Source organism: Callithrix jacchus, chromosome 18 (assembly GCF_049354715.1).
Source record: "Callithrix jacchus isolate 240 chromosome 18, calJac240_pri, whole genome shotgun sequence".
Taxonomy (NCBI): Eukaryota; Metazoa; Chordata; class Mammalia; order Primates; family Cebidae; genus Callithrix; species Callithrix jacchus.
Genome location: NC_133519.1, coordinates 26,525,482 through 26,544,576, shown reverse-complemented (window position 1 = coordinate 26,544,576; position 19,095 = coordinate 26,525,482). Strand labels below are relative to the sequence as shown.

At 42.5% G+C, this 19,095-nt stretch overlaps 1 protein-coding gene across 2 annotated transcripts in view; it reads left to right on the top strand.

The window, feature by feature from the left end:
* PAPPA2 (pappalysin 2) overlaps positions 1–19,095 on the top strand; it is a 283,586-nt gene that overhangs the window by 129,399 nt on the left and 135,092 nt on the right. Inside the window, exons 4-8 of one of the 2 annotated variants that reach the window (XM_078356258.1) lie at positions 5,586–5,879; positions 7,539–7,731; positions 12,591–12,712; positions 16,279–16,768; positions 17,106–18,204. In XM_078356258.1, coding sequence (XP_078212384.1) covers positions 5,586–5,879; positions 7,539–7,731; positions 12,591–12,712; positions 16,279–16,768; positions 17,106–17,151 — 1,145 coding nt within the window. In that variant the 3' untranslated portion in view covers positions 17,152–18,204. Of the gene's footprint in view, positions 1–5,585; positions 5,880–7,538; positions 7,732–12,590; positions 12,713–16,278; positions 16,769–17,105; positions 18,205–19,095 lie in introns of those variants that run through there. The other variant, XM_054247490.2, reaches the window with a different exon arrangement.

Sequence of the window (19,095 nt, the reverse complement as noted above, 5' to 3'; positions counted from 1 at the left end):
AGCTCCAATTTGGTAAGATTTCCTTTCCTCCCGCAATTAGCAGCCTAATTTCAGACTGCTAGGAACCAGTTTTGAACCCTGATATTTTGTCTATGAAGAAAATAGGCAATGTATATTTGCAGCCCTGTCCAAGTCTTGCTTGTCTTCTGGGTGCCTGCGGTGGTCAGGATCAGAACAGTAGGAAGACAAAGTGTGAGCGGTTTACAGGAAAATCGGAGATCCTTGTTGAGGTTGTTTTCCTACTGTGCCTGGCAATGCCTAGTTTCACTGTGGGAGGTCTGTCCAATTTATGGTCAGGCCCCACCTTCCATTTTTTTTTTCAATGAATGAAAATTGGTGGGAGCTGATGAAGGTTATAGGCAAATGAATGTGTCCTGCCAGACTGCACATAGAATTACAATAATATTGAGAAATGGTCTAATATATATTTTGAGTCTCTTTGTTCTAGGAAATAAGCTACGTGCTTATTTATTTACATTACGAATTTAATCTTCATGACAATCCTTTGAGGTGGAAACTCTTCTTATTCCCATTAAACAGACCAGGAAACAGCCTTAAGAGCATTTAAGAAGTGTTTCCCCATATCAGGATCAGTATCTTTCCAGTGCCAGTTCAAGAAGGAGCCCTGGCCCCTCCAAAGTCTACCTTGTGAGAGAGAAGCTTCTGTCCAGTGGTGCAGGGACCCATGTGTAACCACGCAGAGTCTGACCCATGTGACTGGAAGAAAGTGTGAGCACAGGTTCTAGCTTCAGAAGATAATGCTGTTTCATTTGAATATTAATATAAAACAGTACTGACAAGTAGCATTTCTTGCTATTGTTTCATTATTCCTGTGATGCTGTCCCTGAGAAAGGATTGCAGCTTTTCCTGAAAGTGGGGGAATGCACAGTCCCTCAGGGTGCCTCCTCCCCACTGGGGGAATACTTAAATGGTGGTGATGGCAGGAAGGGACTGCTACTGTAGCCACTCAGTTTTTATTTATTATTAATTATGTATTGTTAATGAAATGCTTGTTTAATGAAAAGAAATGCTTGCATTCCTCTTACTAGATTTTGGGCAAAACGTCTTTATGCCTCACTCCAGCTTTGGCATGAGTACACGTGTATGTGTAACTTTTATTAAAACATGAAATAACTTTTCCAGACTAAATCACCAAATAAATTTAATGTTTATCCCCACCCCTACATCGATGTGAGTGTGATATGTGTCAGGGAGTAAGAAAACCCACTTCATAATAATGTGTGTGTATGTCTGTGAGTGATTAAAACTCATTCCCCTAATAACTTCACAAATTTGTTTCAGTTGGAATGAAGAGTGAGTGGAGAGAATAGTATAGGACCCCTCTGTGTATCTGTGAGAGTGGATGAAGGGTACAAACCAGTTGTGTTAGTTTGTTCTCACGCTGCTATGAGGAAATACCGGAGACTGGGTGATTTATTAAGAAAAGAGGTTTAATTGACTCACAGTTCAGCATGGCTTGGGGGACCTCAGAAAACTTACAATGATGGCGGAAGGTACCACTTCACAGGGGGGCAGGAAAGAGAATGAGTGCCAGTATGGGAAATGCCAGACACTTATAAAACCATCAGATAGCTTGAGACTGGTTCCTTGTCATGAGAACAGCATGGGGGAAACTGCCTCCATGATTCAGTTACCTCCACCTGGTCCCACCCTTGACATGTGGAGATTATGGAATTATGGGGTTTACAATTCAAAATGAGATTTTGGGTGGGGACACAGCCAAACCATATCACCAGTAGAGAGGGAGTGAGGATTAAAGGGTGGCAAATCTGGTTCACTTGGAAGTCTGCAGCAGGTCTGAGTAGGATGGCTGGCTTCTCACTGCCAGCTTTCCCCTTTTCCTCAGGCCACTGAGAAATGAGAGTCTTGGAACACAAACTGCAAGGCCGAGGCAGTGACAGTCCATGACAACACAGATTCCTTCGCCTTTGTTCATACTGCTCCACAAAGCTGGCATGTTAGCTCTCAGAATCTGGGAATACAACTGGGAAGAAATCTTAGTGATAAGCCAGTCTACCCCCTCATTTTGCAGAGGAAGAAATTAAGGGAAAGGTTAAACAGCCAAGGCCATGCAGCTAGTGAAGGTCAGCTGACTCTCCACACTCCAAGTTCCTCTAGTTCTAGTCCAGGGGAATAATCTTATAATCTTGTGCTGTAGCAGATACAGAATTATCATAAGAGGTCCAGGACCTTGGGCTTTTTGTTCTCAACATGTGTTGGTGTGAACAACACTCATCCCTAAATTAGAGCGATATTTTGTTCTATATTTTCTATATTTCTATATTTTCTGCAATATGCTAGTTAACACACATGTAGTTACTGAACCAGTTGCTGTGCCTTCCAAATACATGAGTTTTTAGCATAGGTACATCTCTCCACAATTGAAAATATAACTTGTGAACCTGTGTTAAAATGCTTATGTTGTTAATGACGATGTAAGTGTTGTTTGGTTAAACCTTTATTCTTCTGTGTTGGGAATGTGCACCAAGAGTGCTATAGTAGAGAACCCTGGCCAAATGTCCTGGGTATAGAGGGGATTTGCTGGGAGTGTTGAGGGCTTACATTTTTTTTTTTTTTTTTTTGAAGACAGAGTTTCGCTCTTGTTACCCAAGCTGGAGTGCAATGGCGTGATCTCAGCTCACTGCAACCTCCGCCTCCTGGGTTCAGGCAATTCTCCTGCCTCAGCCTCCTGAGTAGCTGGGATTACAGGCACGCACCACCATGCCCAGCTATTTTTTTGTATTTTTAATAGAGACAGAGTTTCACCATGTTGACCAGGATGGTCCGATCTCTTGACCTCGTGATCCACCTGCCTTGGCCTCCCAAAGTGCTGGGATTGCAGGCATGAGCCACCGTGCCCAGCCAAGGGCTTATGTTTTTATGCTTCTTCCTCTACCTATAAAAAAGCTGGTTTACTGAAAGATGGCTGTTGCAAAATATCCTTAGATTTGGAATCACCTCATTTGGGGTTGAGTTAGAGACTTCTGGTGATTGATGAGAAGCTCAGTACTCTAATGGCCACCCCCATATCCTCAAGTGTTTCCAGTTCACACTCCTGATCATCCCTCCTTTCTTGGCACATGTTGCTTTTTGCCATCCTTTCTTCCTAGAACCATCTTTCTTTTTGTCTATATTTTCTTTCTCTCTACTAAAGGATATCACAAAAGGCCCTGGGCCTGACTGGCCATAGGATATGGGGATATTTTATGTTTGCTCAGAGCTAAAACATATGAGTAGAAGATAACTATTGATTGAAACTTTTTTTTTGAATCTTTGATAGTGTTTCCTGGATTGCACTCTGAGACATCTGGTACTCCAGAGATGTCAAAGATCTTCCAGCCCAGACAGATTCTGTGTTCAAATAAGTTTGTAAAGCAAAGGGTAAAACTCAATTGGTGAAGGACATTTTGGGACCTTTAAAACAACAACTCACTCTCATATACATTATGAATCTTCAGGAGGATAATACGTCGTGCTACATTTTCCTCAAGCATATTTAACCATTAGTAACACTTGTTTTTTCAAAGTATTACCCAGGTTCAGATTTTATGAACATAATTTGGGAAAAAAACTAATCAATGTGGATACTTAAACTTTATAGATGTATAGCCTTTCAAAATCCTATTTCTGAAGATTAGTTTTTTTAAAGCCAAAACTTACTTCGAAGTGGGGGGAAAGAAAGGAAAGAGTAGGCAGAAAAGGGTTTAAGCATACATAGAGGGTAAAAGTGTGGTGGCGGAGAAAGGATAAAGAAGGTGAAGGCACCTGGAAAGGCATTTGAGTAAGAACAGAAAGCTGTTCTCTTAGAATTATCTCCACTTACATGAAGGTCGATATTGCCATTAGAGCACTGGGGGCAAAATTGTGCATCGTTGGTGATGACTATTGCTGCTATCGCTTATGTAGACATAAAGTATGGACCTCTTGGAAAGTGGAAACAGTGTGTCTTTCCAGGTTTATTCACATAACATACACTCTTGAAATAGACCTGTTTTCAACTTAGTTTAACCTTATGTTGCCATGATGATGCACAAATAAAAGAAATATTCAGAAAATAACCTTATGAAAAGAAAGAGAAAGAAAAAGAAGTATAAGGTTAGAGAATAACATTTTTGACCAGAAGTAGTAGAAATAATAAACATGAGAGGTGAGGTCTGGCTTTACCTGGGATGTGAAGGGAGACACTGTATCTTAGATGAGTCTGGGCATGACTTGGGTAATGTCAGTGTGTTCAAGTAAACTGGGAAAGACTGGAACTTGAACTTAGAAACTGTCCTGTGCAGTAAAGGAGTCATGAGAAAGGCAATTGAGCTGCCTCTTAGATAGGCCAGTGGTTGTGGCACCAGATACCCTGTGATTGTCTCCTGCCCATAATGCTGTGTATGTGGTTGTATATGGGATGTTGAATAGAGGCAGGAATAGGACATAGTCCTTGGAATATGATCTGGCAAGAGAAAGACAGAGCTAGTCTCCTGGAGGATGTGCTATACTCAGAAGACTCTTGATATAGGGAGGACTCAGGTGTGAGAAGTGAAGCAAGTCCTGGGAACTGAGATCAGACCTGGGACAGAGGGACAGGGTCAGCTGGGCAGCACAGCCAGGGGTGACCTTGGGCCCCAGAGGGTTGATCCAGGGGTGTGAGATTCTCTGTCTCTTCTCTTAGACATAAGACTGGGCCTGGCCCTGACAATTTTGGGGGTATAAAGAAGGAAAGCCAAGTGGTTCAATTATGGGAGAAGAAGAAAGCAGGAATTAGGATTTCACCAAGCTAGACAGATAGAAGTTGTGTCACTTGGGTTTTGTTAGCCTTTCCTTTTGTAAGGTTGCAATGATACCATTAAGTCTCTCATCTGAGCCTGATTGAATGCAATGAACACCTCCCTTCGTGTTCTCATGAAGATTTGGGGGAGTATAGGGTTTGTTAAATCAGAAGCAGCCTACACAGCTGTCATTTTCCTTTAATGTGCCAAACACTAAAAAATAAACAAAAACAAATTTTAGTGTTATCATCTCCACTTTCCAGACAACAAAGCTGAGTTCTAGGAGGCAAGACAGCTGCTCAAGTCCTCAGAGCTGGAATGTGGAGCAGTAGCAGTTAGGTCAGGTTTTCTTGACTCCAAATCCCTTGGACTTTTGCCCAGACCAATGATTCTCAACCCGGGAAGTTCTTAAAAATGTCGACACATGAACCTCATCCTCAAATGTTTGGATTCATTTCATCTGGGGTGGCATTTGAACCCCTGTATGTCTTCTTTTAACTCTCCCAGGTGATTTTAATGTGCGTATAGAGCTGAGAATTCTGGCTGTCTATCATGTCAGTATTACTGTCCTGGGCCTTCAGTATAACACTCATCCATGTAGAGAATAAAGAAATGTGTATTAATTTGTTTAGATGGTTTTTGTGGCAAGAAAGGCAAGCAGTGACTATATGTCACCAGAAGTTATAAAGTGACTTTTTAGAGGCTGAAATGGAGTATTTGATGTTTATCATAAAACATAATTAAGGACTGGAGGGCTGCTGTTCACTCTCTGCTCTGAAAGGCTTTTCAAAACTTGCCTTGCAGGTGGCATTGTCGTCAACCCAGCCTATTATGGGAAGCCTGGCCACATTAACACCATGATCCATGAAGTTGGGCATGTTCTGGGACTCTACCATGTCTTCAAAGGGGTCAGTGAAGGAGAATCCTGCAATGACCCCTGCAAGGAGACCGTGCCATCCATGGAAACGGGAGACCTCTGTGCCGACACCGCCCCCACTCCCAAGAGTGACCTGTGCAGGGAACCAGAGCCCACTAATGACACCTGTGGCTTCACTGGCTTCCCAGGGGCTCCATTCACCAACTACATGAGCTACACAGGTATCACCACTGTCTGGTTTTGTTTTCTTTTAAGAATACATGAGGGCCTCTATGAGCTGGGAGGGTGGAGGTGTGGGAGCTGATGGGAAAATGATTAAGTGGTCATTTAGGTCAGAAAGTTGAAGTGTATTTATTATAGAGTATTATTTTATCATGTCTTTGAAGAACTTGAAGAAATACTGAAATATTAAGGTGCTTTGTTCACTGAATTCTCCTCTACTAGATATTTAAAATATGCTTCTAGATAGTAAAAAAGGCTAACAGCCCTCTTGTGATCCCTTTGACTTCTAGAATGTGGTTATTCTTATTTTTGCCCTCATTTTTAGGCATATACTCTCAAGAAGAATCCGGTGGAAATAAGGGAAAAGGGTTTATGGGCCAAGGTGGCCCTTCGTACTAGTTTTGAATTTGGTAAAGAAAGTGGCTTGATTAATTTAGGCTCAGGATTTTTTTTTTTTACTGTATGTTATTTAAAAAAACAAAATGAGATTATCTTTTTCCAGCACTAGTCAAGCACTAATTCTTAGCTGCCTAACACCCTCCCCCCACCAAAAAGTGCCATCTAATTAAAAAAATGGCATCTTCTTGGCCCTGGAAAAACTTATTGTCTGGTCTTTCCTTGCTTAATTTAGCTTCTGTATTATTCTTCCCTGTCTCTCACGCCTTCCTTGTTTCTGGTAAAAAGTAATAGTGACCAGTTTCCTGATAACGGAAAATTTATCCCTAAAATTAAAGACTGATTTGATTTGATTACCTAGTCCAATGGTGAATGAAGATTTTTTTTTTCTATAAGTTTCAAAGGCTTGTTTGGTGACAGGTTCTTCTAGAACTATCAAAAAAAAATAATATACCACCACACCCCGGTCATGACTTTGATGGGAAGAAAGCGTGATGAACTGGTCCTTCTGTCACCTATCAGGATGTGTCTATCTGAGTTCCCTTGCAGCGAATAATTCAGCATATCATGAGCACTTCTCCTCCCCATCAAGAGACAGAGAGATCAGATGAGGCCATGCAGAGGGCAGAGCTCTGGAGGCAGCACCTTTGAAGGGGGAAGAGGAAACATTTAAGAAGCTGAGCAAGGCAGTATTTGGCGTGTTTTCACTGGAAAAGTCCCTGAAACCCTTTCCAACCTATGCAAGGTGTACCTGCTAAAGAGACTTTGCCATATCCAAAAGTAAGGCTGAGACCACCATTCCCAGCCCTGCTGTCTCCTTGACATTTGGCTCTCTTTTCCCTTGAGCAGCTCTACTGAATACTCACTAACCTCTGCCAGCCTCACTGGGCAATAAAGCAGGTGTCTCCAACTCCACAAATGTTCACAAGTGAAAAGGCCATCTGTTGAAACACTGCCATCTTGTGGTTCGCTGAATAAGCAACCATCAGCTCGGAGCAACCTGAGTCTCACCCTGGGCCAGCCCAACTTTAAGGTCATGACCTTGCTTTAGACAAGAAAGTGCTGCATCTCTCGTCTCTGTCTTCTCTTATGCATATCCAGCTTAGACCCTTTCTGGAACAGATTGCATTTGTTCACCCAACAAGTGCTTATTGAGCATAATAAGTTAACTCAGCCATGAACAAGGTACAATTTATCTCTGCCTTGGTGGACATGACGGGTTAAAATCTCCATCTCTTGTGCTACCTTTTTTGTCTCCACAGATGATAACTGCACTGACAATTTCACCCCGAACCAAGTGGCCCGAATGCATTGCTATCTGGACCTGGTCTATCAGCAGTGGACTGAAAGCAGAAAGCCCACCCCCATCCCCATCCCACCCATGGTCATCGGACAGACCAGCAAGTCCCTCACTATCCACTGGCTGCCTCCTATTAGTGGAGTTGTATATGACAGGTGAGAGGGGCACTGGCCATGGGTGAGCTCGTTCATTTCTCTGTGGCATTTCATATGAATAATGGGAAGAATACGAAGCCAGGGGAACTCTAATTTGGAGCTATAAATGTGTGCATCACTGCTCAGAGCTTCTGTTCCAACCTGCTCTGTTCTCATTGCTTTAGCAGAGCTCTGGGCTCTCCTGTGAACCAGTGGCTTATAGTAAGTACTTGCTCCCCCTCAGGGAGGCCTGGAGAGGCTGACCAATGTGACAGGGATGAATTGGCAGAACTGAGAGGGCATCTGCCACTTGTCCCTGTCAGCTGTTCCTCTGCAGCATGAGGGTGGAGTGGCAGCTTGCTACTTGCACGATGGTGTCAGGGGAGGGATTGCAGCATGCTTCTCCAGGCACTTCTGGGTGTGTGTGGGTGGGAGTGTGCCCACTGTCACAAGCTGTGCAGCAGGGGTTTCCCTGACTTACGCAGGCGTTTCTGACACTTTCTCAGCCTCCTGTGCCTCCCCCTCTTACGGCCACTATCATGGAATTGTCATCCTCTGCTCATTTTCCTATCTGCCTCACTTGCCTGGCAACTACTGGGGGAGGCAGGATTATTCTTTGTCTCTTTGTCTCTTTCCCTGCCACCTCTAATATATGTTTACTGAATAAAAACATTACATCTAAAACTAACTTTCCTTCATCCTTTGCCTATTGATTTAAAAGAATATCAGAGAAATATTTGGAGATAGGAGAGAAAGGTAGGAAAATGAATGACATCTGATAATTGGTGGTGGGGATGGGAGAATGTCATTTCACTGAGAAGGACCAGAACCCCCTCCATGACCTGTACAGACTGACCTCTTTCAAAACCTAATGCTGTATTCTGAATAACGACAGTACCTTACCTATTGGTTGCACTATGTGTGAAGTGTTGTGCTAGGTATTTTACCTGCAATTGTCTTATTTAGTCTTTGGAGTAAACACAGTTTCTGCTAAATGAGTGAGAAGTCTGAGGCTTAGAGCAACATACAGTGGCAAGCCCAAGACCCCGCAACTGACTAGAGGTGAACTGGGACGTCCAGTGGAAATTCAGGAATAAGGAACACGGAATGGATGATTTCTTTTAATTTAGAGCTTTCTCATTTGGCACTTTTCTTCTTTGCACCACACTTTCTCTCCGGGTGTCAGGCTTCAGCTAAAGAGAAGGATGTCCCTGGAGCAAGTTTCTGTGTCCTTCTGCTTTGCTGAAAGCATAGGGAGAGAGCAACAGAGAGACGGATAGGAGGACGCTGGTGAATCCTCTTTCACGGTGGTGTTTCAGCCTCCTGGGATCTTGATCCCTGTCTCTGATACCTTGATACGTACTTCATGTGTGACACCACTTACACCTCACAACCCTACGAAGTAGTTTCATGGTCGTCGGTGCCAAAAGTCTCATGGGCTCTGTTTGTGATTAAGCACACATCTGTGTGATGTGTGTGAGGATCCTCTTCCTGCAAGTGTGACCTTGTGCAGCTTTGGTCGAACTGCCTGAACAGCAAGTCCTCTGTGGGTATGTGCAAACCGGAGTTTTACATCCGTTTATCTAACACGTGTAAACAATTTAATCTTTGAATTCTCTCTCTGGTACAAACGTTACGATAAAGCAGACATCAGTACAGGCTTGCTGAGAGTCTGTTGGCAGAAAAGGCTGCGGTTTGCTTTCTTTTCTCAGCTAGGTGGACTACAGTATTGAGACCTCCCAACATGTGTGTCAGGGGGACTCACGTCACATGCCCAGCGATTTGTGTCATGCTTGGAGTTGTGTTTACTCCACCCCAGCAGGTATTTGGAATCCTTATGTCAGAGAAGAGCCCTAGCTACGCACTCAGCAGCAGCCCCAGAAGGGCCAAGTGCATCAGAGGAATGAGCTTTGGAGTTATGTTCACATTAGAAGTGAATGCTGATTGGAGTCAGAGGTTGGATCTTAACTACACCTTTTAGTTTCCAAAGTACTGGACACTCGATGGTGTTTGGGAACTTGCTCAAAGGAATTAAGGAACTTGTTGTGACCTTAGGCAATTTACTTAACCTCTCTGAGCCTGAGTTTTCTCATTTGTAAACATAAGGTTATTACAGGAATTAGAAATCATTTATGAAAAGCATGACATAGTGGCATGATGCCAGTTATGTGAGGTACTTCAGAAATGGGAGCGGCTGTCATAATTGCTACCTTTTTAAAAAAATAACATTATTTTTTCTGGCATAATTCTAGAAATTCCTACAAGATGAGATTCTTGTTTTCTTACCTTTTGAGAGATCGTGACTTGATGTCTCCCTTTTCAGATATGTCATTCACAATTGGGCTTCTAAAAAGATTTTAAGTATCAGAGGCAATAAACTTATTAGCTATAATGGAGTGATTTACCATTATTCCATAGCTATTATTGTTTCTACCTCTTCCAGTTACCTCAGTTATTGTACTTGTAGAACTTCCCGTAGACTGTATTAATCACCTCATGGATATCTATGAAACAAGCATTCACAGAAGGATTGCTGAGCCCAATATCTGTGCTAGCTGTTGGGAATATAAATAAGAATACAGCTTGGTCTAGACCTGCTCACAGGCAAAGGAGAGGAAAGACTGTGAATGGAAATTCTCAACACCACATAGCAGAGTCCTAAGAGAGGAGCCAGCAGGTGCACTGGGAGCACAGAGAAGGGAGTACTGACCACTCAGAGGAGAAAGGCTGAGTACTACTGCAGTTTACACTTAAATGGTTCTTTTTTTTAAAATTGCATTTTAGGTTTTGGGGTACATGTGCAGAACATGCAAGATAGTTGCATAGGTACACACGTGGCAGTGTGTTTTGCTGCCTTCCTCCCCTTCAACCACATTTGGCATTTCTCCCCATGCTATCCCTCCCCAGCTCCCCACTGCTGCTGTCCCTCCCCTATTCCCCCCAGTAGACCCCAGTGTGTAGTGCTCCCTTCCCTGTGTCCATGTGTTCTCATTGTTCATCACCCGCCTATGAGTGAGAATATGCGGTATTTCATTTTCTGTTCTTGTGTCAGTTTGCTGAGAATGATGTTCTCCAGATTCATCCATGTCCCTACAAAGGACAGGAACTCATCATTTTTGATTGCTGCATAATATTCCATGGTGTATATGTGCCACGTTTTCCCAGTCCAATCTATCATCGATGGGCATTTGGGTTGGTTCCAGGTCTTTGCTATTGTAAACAGTGCTGCAATGAACATTCGTGTGCATGTGTCCTTATAGTAGAACGATTTATAGTCCTTTGGATATATACCCAGTAATGGGATTGCTGGGTCAAATGGAATTTCTATTTCTAGGTCCTTGAGGAATCGCCACACTGTCTTCCACAATGGTTGAACTAATTTACACTCCCACCAGCAGTGTAAAAATGTTCCTATTTCTCCACATCCTCTCCAGCATCTGTTGTCTCCAGATTTTTTAATGATCGCCATTCTAACTGGCGTGAGATGGTATCTCAATGTGGTTTTGATTTACATCTCTCTAATGACCAGTGATGATGAGCATTTTTTCATATGTTTGTTGGCCTCATGTATGTCTTCTTTTGTAAAGTGTCTGTTCATATCCTTTGCCCATTTTTGAATGGGCTTGTTTGTTTTTTTCCTGTAAATCTGTTTGAGTTCTTTGTAAATTCTGGATATCAGCCCTTTGTCAGATAGGTAAACTGCAAAATTTTTTTCCCATTCTGTTGGTTGCCGATTCACTCTAGTTACTGTTTCTTTTGCCGTGCAGAAGCTGTGGAGTTTGATTAGGTCCCATTTGTCTATTTTGGCTTTTGTTGCCAATGCTTTTGGTGTTTTGGTCATGAAGTCCTTGCCTACTCCTATGTCCTGAATGGTTTTGCCTAGATTTTCTTCTAGGGTTTTTATGGTGCCAGGTCTTATGTTTAAGTCTTTAATCCATCTGGAGTTAATTTTAGTGTAAGGTGTCAGGAAGGGGTCCAGTTTCTGTTTTCTACACATGGCTAGCCAGTTTTCCCAACACCATTTATTAAACATTTATTAAACGGGGAATCCTTTCCCCGTTGCTTGTTTTTGTCAGGTTTATCAAAGATTGTATGGTTGTAGATGTGTTGTGTTGCCTTCGATGCCTCTGTTCTGTTCCATTGGTTCTTGAAGGGTAAGTAGGAATTTGCTAAACAGAGAAGCTCGGAAAGGCTGTTGGGCAGCAGAGAGAACAGCTGCATGTTTTATGGAGCTGAAGAGCATGATGTATTTGTGGAATGGTGATCTGTTCATTGTGCTGGAAATACAAAACTCAGGAAGGAACTGCAGTAGGTGAGGCTGGAGCTAGCTGGTGAAGGACCTTGGGTTGTGATAAATAATTTGGATATATCCCCTAAGGCAATGGTGAGCGAAGGGACATTAGATTTCACCTGACTTTTATTTGATGTAAGTGATTTAAAGTAGGTAGAGTAAAACATAAGGACACATATAGCTAATAAGTTTATGTTGGAAGTTGCTGTCTGTTTTAGTGGGGGAAATGCAAGGAGTCTTTGAATGACTTATTGAGAGTCAGCGTAGAAGGTGGTTTTATGTTGAAAGATTCAGATTGTAATTGTTTGACATTTACTGTTCCTAGTACAGAAACTGCCCACTTTCATCTCCACAGGCCTCTTTTATGACTTAGTTAAATTTTTCTGCTTCATAATCCTGAAATTTTCATGTCACTGAACTTTGCAAAGATGAGGTCCACACAAGAGAAAATGAATTGAGATACAGTTGTTCTTAGTTACTATCTAGGTCCTTGCTAACCATCAACCCCTGCACCCCCCCACAGAAGTCTTTCTAATTTTCTTATCGCATATCTCCCTGATCTCCCATCTCCATCCCTTCATCTCCCCAGGGCCTCAGGCAGCATGTGTGGCGCTTGCACTGAAGATGGGACATTTCGTCAGTATGTGCACACAGCTTCCTCCCGGCGGGTGTGTGACTCCTCAGGTTACTGGACCCCAGAGGAGGCTGTGGGTAATGTACCATGATTTTTTTTTCTTTATACCGTGGTGACCACTGAGGATGGGGGTGGAGGTAAAGAGTGGAGTAGTGACATGGTGAGAAAAAGGCAGTGTGTGTGTGTGTGTGTGTGTGTGTGTGTGTGTGTGTGTGTGTTTTACTAGATATCTCCAGAAGCCTTGTAAAAACTGCCTGGTGTTGCTATGTGCAGAATGTCCCATATGTGCCTAATGTGGAGGCCCCGTGGCTGTGGTGAAGCAGAGATCAGCATGTAGGACAGGATAGAGAAGTCAGCTGAACTCAGGGTGTGACTTCAGGGTGAGATAGCTGGGGGGTACACCCCAGTGTTGCATGTGCCTACTGGTCCTTGGAGCAGCCATGCCATGTGACAGTGTAAGCCGACCTTACTCCTCTATATCAGGAGAGTAACAGAGAACACTAATGCACTAGCTGAGCGAGTCTGGGTGGGGGTGGGGGAACCAGGTGTTCCACACTGATCGTTCTTGTCTGTGCTATTTTATGAGTCTATTAATCACTGGTACTGGTTGTGCTTTGGATATGATCTGAGCTAGGCTCCAGGACAGAAAATGTGTTTTGCTATCTCTTTTTCTGTACCTCCCCTAACTTTTCAAACAGTCGCACATTCACTCACATGTGTATATTAACGCCCCTAAGATAAATTACAGCATGAATCTTTTCCCAGTTCGAGTCAGAAAACTGTTGACAGGATTTTAGCACCTCCTGATGAATGGCTTGACTTCTTCTATCACCATCTTTAATGTTCACCTAATCATCATCTTTTTTCTTTGCCTTTAAATTGTTTATTAAGACACTAAAAACAAATAAGATGTGTTGGACAAAGTCCTATTTGAATTAATCTGCAGTCTTGATAGTGACAAGAAAATAAAGGAGGACATTGGTCTAAGAGTCTACAGTATCTGCAAGATATCATCCTGGATTCCTCATCAGTCAAGTGACAGGGCTTCAGGGATAAATCTGGAAGGAGACAATTTACTTGATTTATTGTACATGACTTTTTTCCAATGAGAATTTTCAGGGAAGAATGGAAAGTGAGTGTAAAATTTACTGCATTGGACTCTAAATAGAGATTCACATTTCATAAAGGGCCATTCTGTGTGTGTGTGTGTGTGCGTGCGTGGCAAACAGTTTGTCCTGTGCTGATATTTTAATGCCTGTTTGATTCCCTCGCCCTGTACTTTTTACTTTTTTAATTCTACAGGTTTCCCCACTCCTAGAATTTTCTGATAGAGGTAGTTATCTGATAGAGGTAAAAGGAATGAGAAATTCTAGGTTCTAATTCTTGTATTGGGTCTTGAGGCAAACCAAGTCAACTTTTGGGTTTCCACTTCATGCTTTAACATGAAGTCATAATAAAAAACTTTTTATCTGGCAGTACTGCCATCAGGTTGGTTTCCAAGGGCCTTTATTCTGCTGGTATTTCGGGCTTAGAGTAGTGTTCAGGACTACTAACATTGTACTTCACTAGCATTAATTCATGAGTGCTTAATAAACTAAGTATATATGATTAATAAGAAATACTGGTCTTCCTTTGCTTTGAAAGGGTGAAGGACCAGGTCATCATATTTAAGATATACACCATAAAAGTAATTGAATCTCTAGCAGAGCAGGTACAAACACATGTATTTATAAATATGTTCAAAATGCATTTAATGACATTTAATGAACACTGCTCGACCACCAACTATTTTCTAAATGCTGTGGGAGTTAGAAAACTAAGCCAGACATATTCCCCCATCAGACATCATCTTCATGGTGAGAACTTTCTGGCTTCATAATCTAAAACAGCTCCCAGCCTCACCTCATAATTCTGTATTCCCTTATATTCCTCTGCTTGTCTTCATAGATTTCATTACTACTTAATAATATATTTTGTATCCCTTTATACATTTATTGTTGCATTATCACTGTCTTATAAGGTATAGAAAGGCAAGACTTTCATCCCTCTTGTTCACTCCTCTATTTCTAATACCTAGATTAGTTCTTGAAATAAAAGAGGCACACAGCTGGGTACAGTGGCTCACGCCTGTAATCCCAGCACTTTGGGAGGCCAAGGCAGGTGGATCACAAGGTCAAGAGATCGAGACCATCCTGGTCAACATGGTGAAACCCTGTCTCTACTAAAAATACAAAATATTAGCTGGGCATGGTGGCTCATGCCTGTAATCCCAGCTACTCAGGAGGCTAAGGCAGGAGAATTGCCTGAACCCAGGAGGCGGAGGTTGCAGTGAGCCGAGATCGCGCCATTGCACTCCAGCCTGGGTAACAAGAGTGAAACTCCGTCTCAAAAAAAAAAAAAGAAGCACACAATCAATTTTTGTTGAATGAATGAATCAACTCACAATGTAGGCAAAAAGCAATAGAAACTGTAATATGTTAACATACCAAACACACACACAGTTGCACACACATATTTCTGGAATTAATAAAATGTGTGTATATTTCCTGACTGCAGTCTTCCTGCAGCTACCTCCCTGCTCACACATACCTGAACTGAAAGGGAAATAAATTTCAATGTTTGAACTGGTTTTCTCTGGGCTTTGGGACATAATTTATTTTCTAAATTTTGAAGGGCTAAATACTTCTACTTTGGTAAATGTAGATATTTAATTTATCTAGAACATTGCATGTCTACACTGCCCTTGTAAGGTAGGGGTTAAACATTATCACTTATTTTCTATAAGAGGAAACTGAGGTATAGAAAGATGTGTCACAGCTACTCAGCTAAGGGTGCAGGAGGGCTGACTCTGCTGATTCCTGATTCAACACTCTCTCTTCAACTCCCCTCATATGACAGAAAAGAAAACCATCTTGGGTAGGTTATTTCCGTGAAGCTGACTTTCATAGATTCGTGATATCTGATTGTTCATCATTACATCTTAATTTGGCAACTGAATCTTCATTTTTTGTTCACTCCATAATATATGTTTATATTTCCTGCCTGCAGTTCCCTACCTGCTCACACATGCCCAAACTGAAAGGGAAATTTCAATATATGGTTTTAAAGTTTGTCTGTAAGTTGAAAGGATTGCCAGGGTGGAATCTTAGGGAATGAAAGTTTTGTGAAGATCACTACAAATATTTCAGTGACAGTGAAATCATTGGTCTTCAGAAGCATTAATTTATATTAAGTTATGAATGGGCTAAGCACATGTAATTCTCTGTTCGAGGATTCTTTAAGAACATGACTTCTCTGCATCAGCCTCATGTTTCCTCCTAGGATCTAGGTGTCCCCTTCCCAATTCCTGGCAGGTTTCCTCTTGCTAAGAGCACCATGTACAAGGTTGGGGTAACAAGAGCATAATGCTTTTTACTTTTTTGTTCTTAAAAGGTACTTAAAATCTAACTAGTACTTAAAATCTAACTTGCTAAAATGACCAACATCTGTAGGAATTCTAAAAGTTCTCTCTGTAGGGAGAAGAACCTACAGAGGAACCTGTAAGAGGTCCTATAAGAGGAACCTCTTTCTGGCTGCTAAGGGCTACTCATTTTCTGACTTTTAATGGCTGCTACTGATGTATCTTTCTGCTCGTCTCCCCCAGGTCCTCCTGATGTGGATCAGCCCTGCGAGCCCAGCTTGCAGACATGGAGCCCTGAGGTCCACCTGTACCACATGAACATGACGGTCCCCTGCCCCACAGAAGGCTGTAGCCTGGAGCTGCTCTTCCAACACCCAGTCCAAGCTGACACTCTCACCCTGTGGGTCACTTCCTTCATCATGGACTCCTCTGAAGTCCTCTTTGACACAGAGATCTTGCTAGAAAACAATGAGTCTGTGCACCTGGGCCCCTTAGACACTTTCTGTGACATCCCACTCACCATCAATCTGCACATGGACGGGAAGGTCTCTGGAGTGAAAGTCTACACCTTTGATGAGCGGATAGAGATTGATGCAGCGCTCCTGACTTCTAAGCCCCACAGTCCCTTGTGCTCTGGCTGCAGGCCTGTGAGGTACCAGGTTCTCCGCGATCCCCCATTTGCCAGTGGTTTGCCCATGGTGGTGACACATCTTCACAGGAAGTTCACAGACATGTGAGTTTGGTAGCATGACTATGGGGCTTCCTTGGGCTCTGGGGTGTTTTTTTTTTAACTTTGCCCCTACTTTTTAATATTCAGCCATGCCCCTAAGTTGGAGGAAAGTTTAGACTCTCAGAGGGGATTTTACTGTAAAGTGGCATGTCTGAGGTAAAGAAAAACACTTCCCAGAAAGGGACAAGCAGGTGTCTGATTGCTGATGCCATCATCATGATTATGGATGAAAGAGTGTACGAGATGTTTCAGTTGGACTGAGCATAATTGCCACAAATAAGTTGAACAGAATCAGATACATCTATCTGGTGACAATTTGACTTCTGGTTCTTTGCTTTAGCTGTCTGATCATCTGCCACGGACCCCATAACATTTGGAAGTTATAGTCAATTCTTCGATTGCTAGGCAAAGAAGCCAAGGCCCAGCAGATGAGAAGATACACTCAGGTCCACGACTCATGATATGTGTTTCATTCTTTCCCCTTCTTTCATTTCCCCCCTGCACCCAACCGACTCTTTTATCTTTCTCTTCCAGCTCTCCTCTTTCCCTTAGTTCTGTCTTCTCTTCCAGCTCTCCTCTTTCCCTTAGTTCTGTCTTCTCTTCCTTCCTTCTCTTCTGTCTTCTCTTCCTACATAGTGCTGGGCTATGTTCCTGGCACTGCATGCTCAGTGCTGGGGGCACAGACCAAGGCGAGGTCCTTACCTACAAAGAACTCAGTTTCTGAAGAAGGAGGCTGGTAACTCCAAAGGCAAATTTTCTTGACCTCATAATCTTATTTGGAGACTACCCTGAGGGCAAAACTTGGGCAAAACAAAGTTTTATCAGAGATGCTGTCAGTTTTTGCTGCATTAGAAATCATCACAAAATGCAGTGGGTTAAAACAACAAACATTATTTCTCATGGTAATATGGGTGGGTTGGGTGTTCTCATCTAGACTAACTTGGCTGGAGCTAGATGGCCTAGGATGACCTCACGCACAGCTGAGACAGCTGCCATGGCTGGAGAGATGAGGGCCTTTTCCCTCATGGTCTCTCAAGGCCTGCCTGGCCTTGGCTTCTTCTCATAATGGTGGAAGGGTTTCCAGCAGCAGGGAGGGCTAGCCCCCAAATGCTTATACTTTTCAAATCTTTGCTTTATGTTATTCATGATAATGTTCCACTAGCCAAAGGAAGTCACACAGCCATTTTAGATTCAAGGGGTAGCAAAGGAAACCCTCCCTTTTGAAGAGAGGCAGCAAAGTCACATCATAGAGGGGTGCATCTGAGACGGGGTAGTCATTTGGCAGTCTACCATAGCTACAAAAAAAGTGGAGAAAAATGTCCACCTTGAGCTTCATTACATTTTTCTTCCCATATTTGCTCTACTAATTAGAAGACAGTGAAATCACCAAAAAGCTAATGCAAATGCAAAGGTAGATTTAAAAAGAAAAAGAAAAAAATGTCATTTTAAACTTCTTAAATAAGGCAGTTAGGAAGACATTTGCTATCTAATTTGCTGCACACACACACACACATGCTTAAGGCCAATAATATTTCATAGATGAAAAATCTGAGACTTTGATTTGGTTCAATAGCTAAATAGCAGACTCAGAATCAAAATTCAATTTTTCAACTGGATCTCATTTTGATTCTCTTGCTTCAGTAACACTCTGCCTTTCACAAACTCAGATCCTGGAAGACTTGGGCTACCTGCTGCCGAATTTTTCCTCAAGAGAAGTAAACACATGCTGATGTTTCCATCTATTCCTTTACCAGCCACAGAAAAGTGTGCAGCTTCTATGCATGGCCGGACAAGCAGTCTGACGGAAACCATCCTGTAAAGGAAATCTGTCAGCATTGATTAGGATGGAAAATTGGTTTTTCTTTAGAAATATCTGGCATTCCCACAAGAGGTTTGCTTCCCCAGCGGATGTGGGGGTAACTAATTTGGAAATTGAAAATACTTTAATATCTAGGTTTCTTTTCAATTAAAATACTTAAAAGCCAGCACATAGGTTTTCAAAGGTGTTTTGGAAACCCTGAGACATTTCCTGGTTGCTGGTTGCTGCATCGACTGAGGGAGTGGAGCTTTGTGGGTGAGTTGAGAACTCTGTTGAAGAGACAACCATGGCAGAGTATTTGTGGCAGCCACTCACAGTAGTCCCAACAACTGAGATCCTGTTTCACTAACTAACTCGCATTCTAGCTTGACTTTGGTGGTAGTTTTCCAACTAGGCTAGGAACTGGGCAAAATTAAGATGAAGACAGAGTTTGTCTTTGGGACCAGAAGCTCCCTTTCTTGAGCCCATCTCCCCTTCTAAGTGTCCTGCCTTTCATACCACACAATCAGTG